The 19954-nt window shown below is 34.9% G+C and overlaps 2 protein-coding genes across 3 annotated transcripts; both read right to left on the reverse strand.

The window, feature by feature from the left end:
- Window positions 1–511: 511 nt before the first annotated feature.
- LOC112273445 (BRAP2 RING ZnF UBP domain-containing protein 2-like) lies at window positions 512–6005 on the reverse strand. The gene is made up of 13 exons (XM_024502251.2): window positions 5815–6005; window positions 4800–5135; window positions 4475–4590; window positions 4104–4212; window positions 3559–3673; window positions 3290–3387; window positions 3059–3165; window positions 2663–2909; window positions 2331–2384; window positions 1932–2075; window positions 1639–1703; window positions 1407–1461; window positions 512–986 (listed from the first exon to the last, which is right to left on the reverse strand). The coding sequence occupies exons 2-13, from the start codon at window positions 5094–5096 to the stop codon at window positions 828–830; spliced, it is 1566 nt and encodes a 521-aa protein (XP_024358019.1). The 5' UTR covers window positions 5097–5135; window positions 5815–6005; the 3' UTR covers window positions 512–827.
- A 251-nt stretch (window positions 6006–6256) lies between these two features.
- Window positions 6257–10414, reverse strand: LOC112273446 (uncharacterized). Of its 2 annotated transcripts, none has more exons than XM_090245212.1 (5): window positions 10038–10414; window positions 8710–9698; window positions 8046–8094; window positions 7217–7735; window positions 6257–7090 (listed from the first exon to the last, which is right to left on the reverse strand). In XM_090245212.1, the coding sequence occupies exons 2-5, from the start codon at window positions 8766–8768 to the stop codon at window positions 6335–6337; spliced, it is 1383 nt and encodes a 460-aa protein (XP_090101338.1). In that variant the 5' UTR covers window positions 8769–9698; window positions 10038–10414; the 3' UTR covers window positions 6257–6334. The 2 variants fall into 2 exon arrangements, with proteins under 2 accessions (XP_090101338.1, XP_024358022.1); XM_024502254.3 differs by lacking the exon at window positions 10038–10414 and having other exon boundaries at window positions 8710–8869; window positions 9213–9300.
- Between the last annotated feature and the right edge of the window lie 9540 nt (window positions 10415–19954).

Below are 19954 nucleotides of genomic sequence, written 5' to 3' on the forward strand. Positions count from 1 at the left end.
TAAAATATCACCAGGAGCTAACTCATGGTTTATTAAATATATGATGTTTGATTGAGTTGCTACACCTGAACCATGTACGTGCCAAAAATTAATAAAATTATTTGTAATTTCATATAATTTGTAACTTCCACACCAGTGACTTCAAAATTATAAACATAATTTTGATTGTAATATTTCTAAAAACAAGAAATTGGAATATAGTCTTTGAGAGGAAGATCACACTCAGAAGTGAATTATTTTTTCATGTTTTTATGTTTTATTTTTTGCGTCCACAAGAAGATGGGGCAGCATGTCAGCTCCTGTTACTCTATAATACATAGCATTCGAATGTGTTTGTGTAACCAATTGTTGTTTTAGAATGACTCCTAATTGTGCTCATGTTCTCCAACCATTGAACTAAAATGAAAGAATGACTTCGAAGGCATCCAGAGTTCACAGCAATGTGCCTACAAAATTTATCTAAGTATTAAATGGAATGAAAGAGCAACTCCATGGCCAGTGAAGCACAATATTTGGCAGGGACAGTGAGTCTATTTCAAATAACATTTGGAAATCAAAAAGAGTATTTAACAAAAGATTTGTAACCTTCAAACATTCACTAAGGCGATTCACACTTCTTGCCAACCCAACACTACATTACAATCTCGGTAATAATGCCATGATCTTGCAAGTTTGCAGCACCTTCAGGTGGGTGAGCATACTTAAGGGTTGGATTTTCTAAATCCTGTAACAAATTAGCCATAGCTGCGGGTATTTGATGTAGCTAATTTTCACAAAAAATGTGACCCTAAAAGAGATATATGTACAGGAGATGCTAGAGAGTTGGCTCATCGTTTCTTCTTTCCCTGACGTGAGATCCGACTGCTCGACTTGCTGGGTCCAAGATTTACAGGCAATGCGAGGACAGATCCATCTCGAAGTTCACCTCCATTACCACTCGTCTCAAGCAACTTCTGTGCCTCAATAAATAGCATAAAATCCCTGACCTGAAACACAAGCAATTGCATATCCCCAAACTAAGGACATAGATGACACACAGAAGACTGTCGATCTAACAAAGCCAAGCCCTCGTCTACTTCACAGTGCATCTTTTTGGGATAATTGAGAATCCTTTCTGTATCTCAAAGGTCAGCTCATGATCAATGCACAAGAAATTCGTTAAACAATTTGGTTTCAACCGCCACACATGGGAGTCTCGAAACAGATTATCGGACATTATCCTTTGCCTTCTTCTTTTAAGACCATCCATATTCGTTTAACTACTTAGTTGATCAGAGGATTGAAAAGAACAGCAAAAGCTATATTCACTTAAAACTTCAAAGTGCATTTCAAAGCCGCTCTTAAACTCGAGAACGCTGATCTAACATGCATACCAAACACTTTGCAAGAACGACAATATCACTGACCTGTTCTTCAAGATCTGCTATTTTGTCATCTCGTTCTTTCACCGATTTCAACTCCCTGATAAATGTTCAGCTGGTTAATTTGAGGGCTAAAAGTACCAGTAAATAGCAAGATAACAGCCCTAGGGCGATTTGGTTTTAGAAAACTGAGGTTCTTTAACCTATTTGCTAATTTATCCAGCATATCAAACTATATGATTGTTGAAAACCCTTCATGCAAAATTAGAAAACAAACCTCTCCTCAAATTCCTGCATACGCTGCTGATAAATTTTTTGGTTCTCAATCAAGCATTTATTCAACTGCAATTACCATGCACACGCTGAGTCAGAGAACATTTTCACAGACGACGAAGATCAGGTTGTATATCTATGATAGTCTTAGACTTAAGAACTTCAAATCAAAGTAAATATATTTCTAGGTTACTGCTGTCGTTAGTAGCGATTTAGTTTGTGATTGTCCCTGTCACTGACATTCGTCTTCTAATTAAAAGAGAGAAATGTCAGTTCAAGGATGTAAGTAAATGGTACCTCCTTTAGATCCTGGTTCTCTTTTTCCATTTTCTCCAGTCGAACCTGTAATTTCTTAAGCTTTAAGCTTACTGATTCATCAACAGCCTGCTGAACGGCTAAAGCTCTCTCCTCCTCCATTTCTGTGATCCTTCCTTCGTAATACTGAACCAGTGATTCCAGTTCGCACAACAATTTAGTTTGAGACACAACTTTGGTTCCAGAAACACTGCCAATGACCGCTCTTGTTATGTAAATCGAAATGAAATCGAAAGTTAAGTCTCACAATGCAAAAACTGAGATTATGCTCACGAAAAACAAAAACTTCGAACTAAATCCTAAACACTTTTATCATAATTCCATCGCAAGAATCAGGCATCATCAAGTCATTTAAAATAAGTTCCAAAAGCACATTGTTACCTGCCGTTGACTGTCCAATTGAATCGTAAGTAAATGATCATACTCGGCAGCTACCTGGCCATGCTCACAATTAAAAGTTACTACCAACACCATTGCCTAGCGCCTCTCTAGCTCAAACAAGACACGTTACACACCTCTTCACACACCTAAATATTTCTGGTCACCGAAATACTCTAGATAAAGCTATAACTCATTCAATCTAGCTGCAGTGACTAGGTGCCAACAAAAGAAATAGAGACGAATGCTACATTTTATTTGACGAGTGAACTGTGTGCATAGGAGCAACTCATTATTTCCGAAATACCTATACGAGGAATTCAAAGGAAACTTACGGCATCTACTTTACTATGATACAAAGCTGCCTCCATGCTCTGATCGTCAGGTCCTCGGTTGCAGCAATCATCGCTACCATCCCGGCATGGGGCAGGTAATTCAACAAGCTTTCCATCGGTTTTTGACTGTATGAGGCGGTGGACATAGCCGTCACCTACATAGTCCCACACCCGTTGAGTCTCAAGATCCAGCGAGTAGCAGTGCTGACTTTCCTTCCAATGATTCACAGCATGCCCCTCTTTGTATCTGTTTATGAAGACAAAACAACTTGGTCAATATTACAAGCTGCAGCAATGGTACCATCTAATTCAAGTTAGCCTATTAGGTCCAATGATGAACGGACTGTCACAGACGATAGGCATGAATAATAATGGTAAGAAACGGAGGATGCGTACCGTCCACAACCAATAAATCCACAGATAACACATATCCAAAGATGCTCTGTAGTCCCGCACACGAAGCAAGTGGAATTTTCAGCTTGTTGCTGGCAGTATCGACAGACCTGAACAAAAACGACTACATCCACTTCAGCTTCTGATTCTTGTAGTCAAAATACACATCTCACATTACATAATCCCAGTCCAATTATTTATGCCAGCAATAATATGTGCAGCTAAACAACTTACCGGACAAGAGGAATCGGTCCATTTTGAAATACATGTGCTGTGAAAAGAGTGGTTGCACACTGTTGTGAGTATTCCGCTTATTTGCTGATCCAGTCTTTCTGCGTTAATCAAACGAGCGAGATCATGAACACTAGGTGATTGAAGATTACGTCATCCTCATACTCCCAGCAAAACCCCATACCCTTCGAACTATCTCATCCACAGTGGGTAAATCTTGCTAAGTAAGGAACTGTCAAAAAAATACTGCGTTATGAAAACTTCAGCATTACCTAAACAAACAGGACAAGTCGGAAGTTCTGTAAGTCCTGAAGGAGGAGTTGATGCTTGCTCTGCAGTTTCTGTGAATTGAACGTCTGCCGTATATAACACATGGCACAGCTCTGCCTGCAATTTCAAAGACGGCGTCAATTTCTCATAATCTCAATGTCTACCTCATCTATGTCGTAGATTTGAAACAAAAATCAATCAATCAGTATTACTTTTAATTTTTGTTGTACATGCTCATGATGTAACAGATTTTCGTTTTATTTTAGTTTATGTTTTTTAAATGGTCCAACATCTACATATTATTGAGAAATAACAAAGTCACTATTTATTAAAAATTTAAAACGTCAAAATACTGAAAGGTCTATCGAAACTGAATGTGAAAAAATTTCTATTTCCAGTTCAGGTCGCAGGATGTTGCAAAAATCGTAACTGTATATACTCAGAAAGAGTAGGAATCCGAAGGTTAAAGATATGAAAGGGAAGGATAACAAGGAAATACAATCGCCTTCTTCCGAAGTAGCAAACGAAACTTGAACCAAAGCCTCACCTCCAGAGAAGAAAATGGTTTCAAGTTGTAGTGCTGATAGAAGTCGTCAGCAAGTTGCAGGGAATCAAACGTCATTAACACACTGTACCTATCTGTCTGCCCATCATTCCTGCAAGATGATGGTGAGCACAACAAGAAATTAACCAAGAACACATGTACTTAATACATGGACTTGGGGGTACAAGAAACTCGTACATCTCCAGCTTTTTCAGTACAAAAGTTCCTATACGAAGATATATCTTTACACTATATTTTGGAGCTATGAACCAAAAAAATAAAACTCCACTTCATAGGAAAGCTTCGAATTCCATGACATAAGTACCAAAAAATAAAAGATTCGTTTCAAAGAGTGTTTTGATTTGGTCTAGAACCTAACAAATCGCATTTCTTTGATGTTCTCAATAAAAGCTCCTGTGAACTGACAAAAGTCGGCGCCGGTCATATGATTCGGAACAGCCAGCACACATAAACGCTCACTCCGACCCTCCTGCAAATTAGAACCGTCACAAGTTTTAACATACAGGTTTAGAACTATTCTAGAACATCGAAAGAATACTAGCTAGCTAGAACCCCTGTGTATACTTTCAACGAGTAACAACAACGATAACAATAGAAACCTACTTCTCACAGGATTGATCCAAATAAAATTGATCTCCTTCTAATATGTTGATGAAAACATGGGTTACAAACACGGACCGGAAGCTTCTCTAATGAACCTGGCTCGGATGCAGTGTCCCTGTACAAATGCATGACACCACGTGTAGCTTCAACTCGTGGGTTTCCAGAAGAGAAATTGATCCTTTTGGTGATGCCATCATCGTGCAGCTTTGCCTCGCCTCCGGTTCCTTCGTCAGTTCCTCCACCATTTGTACCCGAAGCTGAGGTTGCAGGCTGATCGGTGGAACCATCCTCCGCCGTAACATTCGAGCTCAGCATTGCATCTAGCGCTTCTTTGGAAGGATGCTCAAGTGCATGAACCTTCAAACTAAACATTGGTCGTCTTTGTCTTCCGCTTGCTTATCTCCAATGATTCTGCCAGAAAGAATTCAAGTGATGAGACTATTGGAATCAACCTATCTTTTGTGATAAGAGCTACGGCGGTTTGCATTTGAAGATGTGCTTGTCTCTGATCCTACTTACAAAGTTCTTATTATCATGCTGTTCTTCGTTAGAATAAATATACACATAAATGATGATATCAAGCATGCCATCCGCCAGCGCCTTCTCAGAAATTTAGCACTAATTAGTCTATGATATGCTATATGCAGTAGTGGTTCAGGTAAACTACAAATCTTTCCTAATCCAAAAGTCTCAAACCCTCCACAATTTCTTACAACCAGAGCTCAGTTTCTCTTGAGCTGCGCAAAATTGCAAGTTCTACTTCAAATTCTCCCTTTTCTCCAACGACTAACATCGAAAGAATTACATAGAAGAGTTCTTTGTCAGAATATACGAACAGAAACACCCCGAGTTCGAAGACAAAAGATTCGGAAATCAATCACAACTACGAACCTATCAGAAGTTTATTCCATCCTCGGGAACGAAAAAATTTCAATACCAAAGGACAACTCCAATCTCGAAGAAGACAAAACTACCAACACGATTCCCATTCAAAATGGATACATATTCCACAATCCTGCGGAAACGATAACTTAAATCTTGCGATTCCACTCCAACACCAGGATGCTTGCAGTTGCGTAGCGACTCTTACCAAGCAACGAAATTCCTTAAATTACAACCAGGGCCGCTTCAACTCTCGCAATTCTCTGCAGAAACTTCCGCAGCTTGAATACAAAGCTCCTTGGAGCTGCAATTGCTCCCCCAATCTTGCAACAAAATTCCCCCAACTCGCACGGATCGGTTCACAATGTTGATTTAGGCGCAATTCGAATTAGGGTTTGCGTGGTGAAGGTTCGATGAGCGCTTCCTCACTCGGAAGCATCCTATGGATGAGACACATCCTCGTCACCGCAATCATCCTTCGCCATCATCCGACGGAGCAATGAGCTATCATTCATCCAAACTTCGGAACCAGCAAATTACACCATTCACACCTATGCCTTGGATGCCTTATTTTCTAAGAAAGGAAATATGGATAAGAAAAAGTAAGTGAGAAAGTCAAGAGTCATAAAGACAAAGTGTGGTGCCACATGTATGATCGAGGAAATGACTGAGTTACTTTATAAGTTAGAAAGGAAATTTGTTTCTATAAGCATGAAAGTCCAACATCACTACTCGCCCCTGTTTGGTTTGATTTGCAAAACCTTGCCAAAACTGAGAAGGCGCTCCTCAGTGGCGTTTGTGGGGTTTGCAACTACATCTTCTTGTCGTTCGGGTCCACCGAGAATAGGCGGAAGCGAGAGCTGGGGCACGCTGAGGCTACCGCCGGAGCTTTCTCCTTCCCCGCGTAGTTGTTTCCCCTTCTCCGGACCTTTGAAACCGTCCGTGATGTGGCCTGAGATATATCCCCATGGATCGCTGACCTTAGTCCTCACCCTCTTGGCTACTTTGACAACTATGTACCTCCATACGAATGACGACACAAACATTATGCCTAACAGCACATGAGTGTAGCGGTTTTGCGAGACGATTTTTTTGACCATGTCTTTCGACGACGTTGTGACTTCGGAGTCGCTAGATGAGGAACTATCCAACGTTGAGGAGTCTCGGTGAGGGCCATTCCCATTGCTCTTTGAATGAGAATTAGGGGATTTGAAGTACGAGGGGCTTAGGGATTGGAGTACTTTGTTCATAGCATCGGAGTTCTGGTTGACCAATATGGCAGCAGTACGAGCAGCTTCAGCTGCTGCTTTTGCAGCTTGTGTCGCACCTTCTACCGCCTTCTTCAAGTCGTCTTTGCGTAATCTCCTCTCTCTACCAGTATTCCGGTTGGTGGCATCCCGGACGCTCCTGCCGCTGCGTGACAATGCTCTTCCGGTTCTGCTATTCTGCCTTGGTTTGGACTTCTGGTCCCTCAAAATTTGAACCTACGACAAAGATCAGAATTCATCAAATGCAGAAATTCGGAGATTTATTACTTAGGGAATACTGCAGAGATTCAGTTTGGTTCTTTTTGCAAACACGAAGCCACCGAAGAATTTGAATATGCTCACTTGATCAAGCAACTTAGCTAAGAGCTGAAGTTCTACATCTCCAGCTGCCTCTTGGGGCCCTCCACTTCGTTCTAAGTGCTCATCCAACTCTGAAGCATCTTTCAGCTTTGTAGCATCTTCGTGATAATGCTTTGAAGACAGACGCACATCTTTTCGGAGCATGCGGAGAATTGCATTTTCAACGAGATCAAGGTCCTCAGTAACACAATCCCGAAAAAGTCTTGTGCTGCTTTCTTCTGCATGTGGATCTGATTCTACACACATTTCTGAATCTGCAGATCCAGGCGCAGACCCGAACTGATTTGCTGCGTCACTAATGCTGGTGCTATCACTTTTTTCTAGTGCTGCGTGCGCAGAATCTTTAATTTCTTCTCTTAAGTAGAATGCAGAGGGCAAAGAAATCCTATATTCAGTTAATTTTCCATCCTTGTCATTCGCAAGAGCTGAAGCGCTGAATAGATCTGCAGCATCTCTCTTCTTGAAATTTCTTTGTTCGCTCGGCAGGTCCTTCAAGAAACTCTGTAGGATTTCATGTTTCAGATTCCAACTCAAAGAAAATGCACGACCATTTCAATGCCAAAGAAACCAGTCATGACTTGTAACGGAGATAATGCTCTGCTATTCTGCGCTCTTTGACACTTCTGAAATAATCAATTCGAATCCAAATGAATGAGCGGACACAAGCGGAGTATGTAAACTCCGCTTGTTGCGAAACTTTGCTGTTCCAGGGTTCAAAAGCGACATCATCATATCTTGAAACGTTACAGTGTGACAAAAAAAATTCTTAACAAAATAGGAATCCGGTGTTCAGCGAGATATCCATTCTGACCTCAGCGTCGAAACTCCCACTTATTTCCTTTTTTATGGCCTTCGCCTCACTGTAATCATCAACAACAATGCATTAATATGATCCAACACAGATTCATGTGCGCGTTATGGAAATTGTGATTGTCCAAATGTTCCAAACTTGGGCCACTGATAATAGTTAGAAAGAACCTATGCAACACTCTCTGGAATGTACCAGCTGATTTCTTAAGACCATCGATTCCTGTAACTGCCAAACCTAACGAGATCGGAAAATGACATCTACAGATTTTGGTGAACATTAAAACCACCTGCAAATAACTGCGGCAAACAAATTTTTCTACCTGAGAAACACACCGAAAGAAGCATACACAAAATAGGAGTGTATATTTTGGCCGTAAAATTGATCGCTAAAGCCAAACCAGACTGCGCATTTAGATGTACGCACTACTATTGTCGGCCAGATTCGGCGACCAATAAATAAGTGATCACAACGTATTCCAAAGCACTCGACTTCCAACTGCCCATGGTTCACAGCCGAATTTCTAGAATGATATCCACTTGAGACGCGTCAATGCATCAAAAAGGCATTTCAACTCGTCTATGATAGCCACAGACAGAAGCAAAGAAACGCATCAGACAACCAAGAAGCTGAAATAGCGGGGGCAAATTTAAGAATGCGAACGCACCGGGGATTCGGCCAACTTTGAAGCGCCGTCCCCATAGCCAGTGCCTCTCTGTCAGACATGGGTTATTGACCGAACACAAAAAACGAAACTCCAGTCTATCGTCCTTGGTCGCCGCAACTCCAACCACAGCAGCTCCTCACAGACGCCCTCGTCATTACCTCTATCAAATTCCAACGCTCGTCATGAGGATGATGAAGCTTTCACCCCCCAGGACCCTTAATTTATCTAAAAATCAATCAATATCCGATACAAACTCCCCGTCGCCAAAACTAAATCCCACTCAACGCCACTAACGCACGCGGCCAGCTCTCTCTCCTCGTCGACTACCCCTTTTGTACACCATGCAACCATCATCATTCTCTTCTCTACGACCAACACTACTTCCCTCGTTAGAGACCTGACATCGCCACGCCGGAACAGGACTTCTCAGCTGCACGTCACAACAATTGCCTATAAATATGAGCAAGAATTCATAAATGCAACCAAAAGGGGGAAAAAATTACAAAGGACCAGATTAAAGAACAACAATCGACGCAGCACATGAAGAGAACTTTTATTCAAGTTATTTAGTCTTCGATCAAACTCTTTTCCCCATGCAGCTTTCACACTTCCCCGCAAGCTTTGTGCACAACTTTTGCGGCGTGTTGAGCTGCTGGCAACATTGTCGCAATTCCTGTCTACCAGCTGGAGCTCTCCTCCATGCATGACTTCGATACCGGTGTCAGTGTACAAGATTCCGAACTGGAGGAAGCTCAACAGGTGGCCCTAAGAGGTTGGAGGGGTTCTGTGTGAAAACTTGGATGAAAATATGCCGTGGCAGTCGCAATGTGGCGTACAGAGCGTGCTGAAGAAGAAAGGGTCAGAATCTACAGGCGGTGTGATTGAGCCTAGATGAAATTGGCTCCGCTTTCTACGTGTCTGTATCGTGGCAGTTCTTGTCGTCGGTTGTGAAACCCGTGGAGATTCGTCTTGTGCACCACCTCTCACATCTAGAAATCAACTTTCTGATATTAATTTGCATGAGAATAAGAATTGAATTTTAATGGTTACGTCGCAGACACTGGAAAAACTCCAACAACCACGGTGCCACTCTTCAAGCTTGAAATCAATCGTTGAATTAAATGCCTATCTTATTTTTCACTTACTCAATCTCACTGCACCTGAAATCAATGCTATTTCTTGTTGCAAGTTTGCGATTTGGATCAGAACATATGTTTTCTTAGTAAACGCCAATTACAGGAAATCGATCAATCAAACCAACTTCTAAATCTGCATCTAAAAAATTTCAACAATAACAATCGGAGAATCCACAAAGATCTCGGACTTACAATGGATTCGGATGTCAGCTTCAGGCTCGAGGCATTTCAATACCGCCTTCTTTTAGACCCTGTGAACCAACTGCATCAGCGATGTGTCAACGAATACAGAGCTAGAGAATACAAACTGAATCACCACTCGTGAGTACCGCACAAACATTATCAAGCTTCAACATCGAGCTAGCCAGAAGAAACTATGGTTCTCATGTAACGGAGCTGCACAAGCCGGTGCTGCGCCACACAGCGACACAATAACAGTATGTGTTCCCGTTTTAAAGTTACATGCAATTCCGAGCACCGAGACTCCTTCCAGCCATGGCAATCCGTTTAGCAAATGTGCCAATAAATATTCCTCCCCCTTCAAAGTTACAAACGAAGATCGTTAAGTAAACCTCAAATGCAACTTTAGGGAATTCCGAAAGCGTTTCGCAGACCGACATCTTTGCGGAGCAAGGAGAAACGGGAACCGCTGGTTAAGAATTAACCTTCTCGGGATCGAAAGACAACCTTCATGATTAACTTTTATCTGTTCTTTCAGAGTTACGGAGCGAGCAGCACGTCAAGTCGAGAATAAGTCCACAGATCATGCGGCAATGCTGCTCCGTAGTGCTTAAAAATCGCATGGTGACTGAAACCCCCTTGCAATCCCCGAACTGGATTTTATAACCACCGAACTGAAAGATTCTCACCGAAAGGAACGCAAATAACCGACTATACAACTTAAATAAAGAAAGCACATTATCTTCGGATCGAAGGATGGATGGACACGATTGGAATGATGAAAATTTATTTATTTTTATATATATATATATATATATATATGTGTGTGTGTGTGTATTTATGTTACATTTTTTGAAGTTTAATTTGAACGATTCTCTATTCTAATCATCTTACTTGATTTTTCTCGATAAAACTGTATAATTTTCTTTGTATTGTTATAATTTTAAAATAAATATTACACATTGTTAGTAATCTTTACAAAATGTAAATCTGATAAAGCAATTTTAGTATTATTGGATTTATTCTATTGATATTTTTTAAAGTTTAATATTATAAAAAATCATGTCTTGTACATTTTTCTAACTTATTTCTACTTGCAATGTGACTTGTGTAAGAATTATTTAAATATTTTTTATGTTTAAATTATTTAAATGTTTATTGAGAATATATAATTATCATGATAAGAAGTAATTATGATAAATACTAAATATGTATTTTTTATAATTTTAAATCTATATCATTTTAAAATAATTAAATATATAATAAATAACTTTGATTAAAAAAAGTAATAATTCCAATGCCAATTGAAGATTAATCAAGTTTATTACAAAACTTTATCTTTAATTTGAACAGTACTAATTATGTTTTATATTTTTATTAATAAAATATATTTGAAAAAATATAAGATATTAATAATACTTATTGTAATCATATAAATTATTTGAATAACTATAGTTTATTTTTAATACTAAAAAATATGTACAACTAACTATTTTAAAATTTTAAAAAATAAAATAAAAGCTTTTTTCATATATCTTGGATCTATTCGTAAGTATAGATGTGTTGTGTAGATATTAAAACTTCTATTAAAATAATCATTGGATCTAACAATTTATATATTTTTGTTACAATTTATTTTGTCTATAGTAAGCTTTTATTTTATTTTATTTTATTTTATTTTTATTTTTTAAAATTCTAAATGCATATATACAAATTAAACTATGGTCTTTTTGAATCTTTCGAATGTATTTCTTATGGTCTAGTTTTATTATAAGAGTCTTTAATTAGTGTACATAAAAATATATATATATATATATATATATATATATATATATATATATAGATTTTTATATAGATAAAAAATTATAACTAAGATTTCAATTTTTTCTTAGCCTTTGTGTCACGAACATACATATTTATTCTAACATTTACGTATATGATTGAGTAGAAGTAGGTAAAAGTAGATTTATTTCATAATATTTTTTTACAAAAGTTTCTTAGAAGCTTCATAGATGTGGCTTTGACTTTATATGTATTTATAGTTGATTGATAGGTTAGAAACTTGGTCAACAAGTTAACCATGTGTTGGTAGCTTACAAAACTAAGTAACTATATGGTGTACATATAGAAAACTTACATTGTAAGTTAAGATATATGTCTTATAAAATCAATATGTTTTGGAAGGTCCTATTGAACATTGCTATGTAACTCCTAATTAAGAGTATATATGGAGGCAAGAGTGAAGTCTTCTTCACTCTTATCAACACCTTTTTAGTCTTTAGTCTTGTTTTAAGTCTTTCTAGTCTTCTTGTCTTTGGTAATAGCTATTCTAATTTAATACCATATCATTTTTTAGTGACTTTTTACTTCTTTTTAGTAACACAAGAGTGTCTTGAGGATTTCTTTTTTTGAGATTCATGTTCTTGACAGTTTGAGAAGAGTGCTAACTCATTGTTTTTTCTTTTTTTAGAAGTGAGTGGATTACCCCTCTTTGTGGAAATTTTCATTTGATAGTAGAGGTTGCAGATTACTAACATCTAATTTAACTTTTTGAATTTGTTTAAGTTGTCTATAGAAGGAAAGATTATGGATGCTACTCTTAGCAAAAGTGAGAATAGATTTGCAACTATTGCAGATCTTCATGAACTTCTTAATACTCTAAGAGTAAAAATTTCATATATTTTCAACATGAATTAGGAAGGTACTATTTCTATGCCTATAGAAGAAGTTCAAAATTTATATCAAGAAATTGTGCAATTCAAGGAAGCAAATAGATTGACCTCTTAACCAAATCTAAGAATTTTTGCTTCTCCAAGTATGACATGAATAAGGATTAGTATGCCTAAGAAGTTTGATGGATCAAGATTAAACTTTTGAAGATTTTTGCAACAAGACAAGCTCTTTCTAAGACTCTATCTGTCTCAATACCATGATGGATTAATTCAAGTCAGACTCATAAGTGTACTTCTATCAAGAAGTGCTCTCTCTTGATTTGTACCTTTAATGGAAATAGATTTGCAACTTCTTCATGATTTGAATTCATTCCTAGAAGTATTTATATCTAGATTCGGAGAAAATAATCAAGAAAAAATAGCAAAGATCAAGATCTTATTTTTACGGCAAAGATCATGATCAGCTACTATATGTGTTGCTGAATTTTGAAACCTTGCTTGCGACATAAATTAGAATGCCAAGCCCTTTTCAATCAATTTCAATATGAGTTGAAGAAAAATATCAAAGATTGATCAACATAGTACTAAGAAAAAATGCAAATACAAAATGAAAAGCATGGTTTCTATAGAAGATGATGTGTCAGAAAATAAGTTTTTCAAGCTACAACAAGGACTGTGTGGCTAAAATCATGTATAACTCCTAGTAAAGGTTCTATTCTCTCTTTAGACCCTTCACTTTGTTTTACAATAGAAGTTTATTTAGGATAAAAAAAATCACAAAGTCTTAGCTTTATTAGATTTAGGAGCCTCAACTTGTTTTATAGACAAAGATTTTGTCAAAAAATAAGAGATATCATTACTCAAAAGAACTAAACTTATATATATATAAGTCATAGATGGTCATTTGCTATCTTTTAGAGATGTTGTGTATGGGATTGTTCCCTTAGATGTAACAATTAAAGATCATAATAACATAGTAATATTTAATGTAATAAGATCTTCATCCAATCTAGTTATTTTAGGATTATCTTTGTTAAAAAAAATATAATCTATAAATAAATTAGATTACTTATAATTTTAATTTTTTTAGTAATTTAATTCAAAATCTTATTAGTTAAGTAGAAATATATAAATTTAGTATCTCTTAATTCTATTTTATTGATAAATTTCAACGAAGTCCTAATTTAATTCTAGTTAAAATCCTAATGGACTTCAATCAAATCCTAAGCCGAATTCCAAATCCTAAATCCTTAATCAAACTCTAAATCTTAGCCCAATTCTAAACCCTAACTAAAATCTAACAAAATCCTAAATTCCAATCTAATTCTAATCTTAAACCAAATCCTAATCAAATCCTAATCAACTTAATTTAATCCTAGCCCAGCTTAAAACCTTAATATCTATCAAGTAAAGTGTTGATCTTAATTAAAATTATACCCACTTCTCAACAACTAAATTTGCAACAAGCACACAAAAATAGATAAGAATCAAGCTTACCAAATAGAAGAAAAATATCAAAATTTACTTTAGTATTAGCTTGCTTTCTTCTTCAATCTTGATGCTTGTCTTCTAGTGCTAATATCTCATTTTTATACCATTCAATTATTCTTAATATTCACATATAAGTAGCAAATCAATTCTATTATCTTTTTACATAAATTTCACTTTAATCCAATTAGCAGATTGCTGAAGATCTTAGAAATTCTAATTGCCTCATAAAGTCCAATTTTTGAGACCTCAATCTACTTGAAATTCAATAAACTTCGATTCAACTATTTGATCAAGCTCAAACTTACAATGTACACTTCAAACAACTATTCTCATAAGTTCTCAAAATTTGAACTATAGATCTACTACCAAACTTATGAAATTTTCTAAAACATATTACTTTTTTATTTCATAAATTCCAAAGTCATCCAAATCAACTGTGATTTTGCAAAGCTCTTTCAAAGTTATTATATATTCAAATCACTCAAAATCAATGTTCAAAGAAATCTTATTAAGTCTACTATCAAATCTTACTTTCAAATCTGCAAAAGTACTCAAAAGTCACTATAGGTGCACGGTTTTATTCCTTGAGGTCTGATTTCAACCCAAGTTGACAACCGATCGTCTTTGGGTATCAATTCTTGGCTTCTTCAAATAAATTTTGTTAAAATGTACTCTTAATTCCTTCTAACACATGCTTATATTATTTTATCTCTTAATCTACTTTGTTTTGCCTTATTTATGGTTCTACAAAATAAATAGAAGCTTATTTTGTAAAAAGGCAATAATAATATTTTTTAGTTTTACAATCTTTTTTACTATTACCTATTTTTTAAGATATTTTCTATAATATTTTTAAATAAGATCTTTTATAATATAATATTTTCTTCTCTCTTTTATTCATTAGCTATGTTATATCATGACACTACAAAAGAAAGGTCATCTTTTGCTGTATATACCACACCCATTTTTGATGGTGGAAAGACATCAAGTAATATTCTTAGATAGTATCAAGATATCCATGACATTTTTTAAAAGAAAAATATAGATATTCTTCCAAAGCATTGTCCTTATGATTGTTCTATTGATCTTTAAGGAGGAGCTCAACCACCATTTGGACCAATCTATAACCTATTACAAAATGAGTTCACTGTACTCTAAGAATACATTGATGAAAACTTGGCTAAGAATTTTATATACCATTCTTAATTTCCAACTCGAGTTCTTATCTTATTTGTGAAGAAAAAAGATAGATCTCTGCGGATGTATATAAACTATCAAGGACTCAAGAAGGTCACTATCAAGAATAGATATCCTCTATCTTTGATCAATTCAATCAAGCAAAGATCTATACAAAAATAGATCTATGAAAAACATATAATTTGGTATGTATTAAAAAAAGAGATGAATAAAAATTATGTTTCAAATTAGATATAAATATTTTGAATATAATGTCATGCTTTTAGGATTCATTAATATACCATCTATTTTTTAACATCTAATGAGTGATGTCTTTTATGAATTTATTGATGATTTTGTCATCTGATATTTGGAAAATATCTTAATCTATTCTAAAAATATATTAAAGTAGGAAGTTTATATTTGTCGTATATTATAAAAACTTAGAGATGTAGGATTATATGCCAAGTTAGAAAAGTGTTAATTCTACACTACTCAAATTGACTTTCTAGGATACATCATTTCTAATGTAAGGCTAGTGGTGGATCCAAAGAAGGTCCAAACTATCATGAATTGAAAGATTTTAAGAATAATAAGAAATGTGCAATACTTTTTGGACTTTGCTAATTACTATCAAATCATCATCAAGAATTTTTTTCAAGTTGTAGCTCCATTTACATGTTTAACTTGTAAAAACAAACTTGAGTGGAATAAAGAAGCCAAAGCATTGTTTGATGCTTTAAAAAAAAAGTTTATTTCTGTACTAATCTTATATTGTGTTGATTTTTTAAGGGATTTTTTACGGAAATAAATGCATTAAACTTTGCCTTGGATGCATTATTATCAAAAATGAAAGGAGATGACAAACTCTATTTAGTAGCTTTTTTTCCAAAAAAATTTTAGCAATTAAGATTAATTATGAAATCTATGACAAAGAGCTCTTTGCTATCATAGATTCATTTCAAGAATGGCATCATTATGTAGAAGGTACCTTGAGTCTAGTCACCAATTATATAGATTACAAGAATTTCAAGTACTTCATATCAATACATGTTTTGAATTGTTGTCAAGTTTATTGGAGCATGTCTTTAAGAAGATTTGATTTTAAGATCACTTATTGATCTTAAAAATAATGAGATTTATCAAAAATCCTTTCTAAATATTCTTATTATGCATTAAAAGAAAGAAATGCATCTTATCATCAACAAAGAACAATTCTCTTGAAGCCAAAGTAATTTCACCTTCAAGCAATAAAATCAATATTAATTATTGAATTAACTTTTATTAAGCAAATTCAATCAAGTATGTACTCGAATTCTTTTGTCTATAATATCAAAAATAATTTTCTTAAATCTCATAATATTCTAAATTCAAGTTCAAAAACAACCTAGTCTATTTTGAGGGGCAATTATACATTTTAGAAGGCGAGGCACGATTACATGTTCTTTAAGCTTGTCATGACTTTTTTACAACCAGACATTTTGGATACAACAAGAATTTGGAGCTAACATCAAGAGATTTTTAGTGATCTCAAATATGAAAGGCAGTTAAAGACTTTGTACAGTCATGTCATATTTGTTCAAGATCCATAACTCTTTACTATCAATCTTATGGACCTCTTCAACCATTATTTATTCTGAAACAACCATGGTCTTCTATTTCTATGAATTTCATCACAAATCTTTAAATCTTAAGTTTGTATGATTCTATATTTGTAATAGTAGATTATTTTACCAAGATGGAATATTTTATACTATGTACAAAATCTATCATAAGTAAAGAAATAGCTAATTTTTTTTTAACAATATCTATCGCTATTATAGATTACCTAAGGATATTGTATCAAATAATAAGATTCAATTTATATTAAGATTTTAAAGAATCATTTTTAAGATTCTAAAGATGGATATAAATCTCTTTTCAACTTTTCATCCTAAAATTGATGAGCAAACAGAATGGATGCATAAAGTTCTAGAAAAATATTTAAGGTGTACCATTAATTATCATCAAGATGATTAGATAACTATTTTATCATTAATAGAGTTTATATATAATAATTCAATATACTTTTGCATTCAAAAAATATATTTTTTTGCTAATCATGGTTATTATTTATGCTTTGATATTTTTAACTTTTTAAAAGTTGTTAATCTTGTAATAGAAGTTTTTACAAATCATTTGTCAAAATTACATGCAACAATAAAGGTGGAGTTAAAAAGAGCTCAAGAATAACAAAAGATCAATGGAGATACCTATCACAAAAAACAACTACAATTCAACATGAGTGCAAGATATGGTTACTTTGTTATAATATCAAGATTACTTGTCATAGTGACAAATTGAACTATGATAGGCTTTGACCTTTTTTCTATTAATAAATAATTCAATCCTATTACTTATTCATTACATCTATTGGAGTCCATAAAAATCCATCCTGAAAGAAAACCAGTCTATCTTGAATGTCTAAGATTCTTCAAATCCATAGTAATATAAAACCTTATCACAAACTACAACAAAATGGACTAGAATAAAATTAAACCAATAAAAATAGAACAAAAAAGAATTGAACAGAAAGATGTAAAACCAAACTTTATTAAAAGAGAAGGTTCAAAGCTATACTTGACCAAGTGCTCCAAAAGGCCTTAATCAATCATATTTATAGTTTGTTCTATCACCTTGGACTTTTTAGAATATTCTTAGGTAGTGGATCTTACTTATATAATCGCCTTAAATTCCTTCTAGAAGGTTTCATAGTGGGCTCTACTTAAATAACCACCTTAAGCCTTTTTAGAAGATTCTATAGTAGGCTCTACCTAAATAATCGCCCTAAATTCTATCTAGAATGTTCTATGATGGATCCTACCTAATCTACTAATTTAACCCCAATTTTAGAAACTTCCATGGTTCTAGCTATCTATTCCTATACAAATATCTTATCTATACTCTATTATAGTTTATCCTCCTCTATTAATGTGAAAAGTCCTTTTTTTGTTTCTAATAGTATCTCCGAATTGTCTTTTGGTAATAGGTGAAGTTTTCAGCAGGTTGCCATGTTACATTGTAAATGGGATAACCTTTCCAAAGAACTTTGTAGTGAAGTTGTGGATGTCCACTGCCATAATAAAGGTAGTGATGCTCCAAAATGTTGTCTTCTTCATATTCTTATTGGTCATCAATTACAACTGGTAGTGGTAGTGGTTAGTGTTGATCTGAAAAGTGCTTTGGCTTGGTAAAAAATTCCTTTAATTGTGAAACATGGAAGTTTAAATGGACTCAAATATGTGGCAGAAGTTCAAGGCGGTATGCGACATCAGAAATCACTGCAAAAATACGGAAAGGTCGAAGCCATCGAGGTACTGCTTTACAAATTTGGATTAATATAGAAGTGGCAAGTTGGTATTGGAGAGTAACACCTAATTATTCTTCTAGAAGGTCTTATTTTGCCGATGATTATTTGTATAATACTTCTATCGATTCTGTGCAATAAGGAAGTGGTGTCATACCTTTTGTAAGCCATTGTATAAATTTTTTCATTGTCAAGTTGTTGATATCAATGGAATGATGGAGAGTTGCTGGCATAATTGGATACTAATCGATATTAAGAAAATATGGTGAATGACTGGTACTTGCTTGAATACTATCGTTGTAAGCAAATACCAAGGGCGTCAAGTATTCATCCCAATCATAGTAATGAACCACTACAAATGCTCACAATATATCCTCCAAGGTCTAATTTACATGCTTTATTTGCCTATTTGTTTGATGATAGAAGGCTGTAGACATGGCAAATCATGTACCTAGTAGCTTGAACAAGGTTTGCCAAAAACTTCTTGTGAAGCATGAATCCCAATCTAAAATAATGATACGAAGTAATCTATGGTGACAAAAGATAGTATCAAAGAAGACTTGTGCAAGTGTTGGGACATCAATATTGAAGCATATCGCAGCCAAGTAAAGTTGCTTTAAGAGTTGATCTACAAAGATGACAACTGCAATATAATTATGAGGTGTTTATGGTAAATATGTAATGAGATCCATAGTCACTTACTTTCAAAGTACAGTAGGTAGCAAAATTGACTGCAATAGTCTAGGAGATATTGTATTGCATGCTTTGTTTTGTTGACATAACTCACAAGAGCATATAAAGGCTCGAACATTATGATCTAAATTTTTCCAAAACCATGTCCTTGAGATCCGTTTCAGAGTCTTTTTTCATCCCAAATGTCCAAATATTGAGATGTCATATCCTTCCTAAAATATGTGCATACGAAGTTTAGTATTATTGGGTATATAAATTTATTTCTTGAAATAGAGCAAGCCATCACTAAAAATATAATCCTGATATTATATATCACTTATCTTCAGATGATTGCTAACCATCTTGAAATAAGCATCTTGATGTGTAACTTACTTCCATTTTGTCTCTTTGGTTAGATTTGAAATGACACTACTAATAGTAGTCATTTTTGCCTTATCTCCTGATTCATCTTTCAAGTCTGATTTTTGTGATAAATTATCTATGTTGTCACGCTTACTTGTATTCAAGCTAAATATCAAAAATTTGCAATTGTTCTTCTTAATGATGATGCC

This window comes from Physcomitrium patens, chromosome 20, assembly GCF_059467195.1.
Source record: "Physcomitrium patens ecotype Gransden chromosome 20, ASM5946719v1, whole genome shotgun sequence".
Taxonomy (NCBI): domain Eukaryota; kingdom Viridiplantae; phylum Streptophyta; class Bryopsida; order Funariales; family Funariaceae; genus Physcomitrium; species Physcomitrium patens.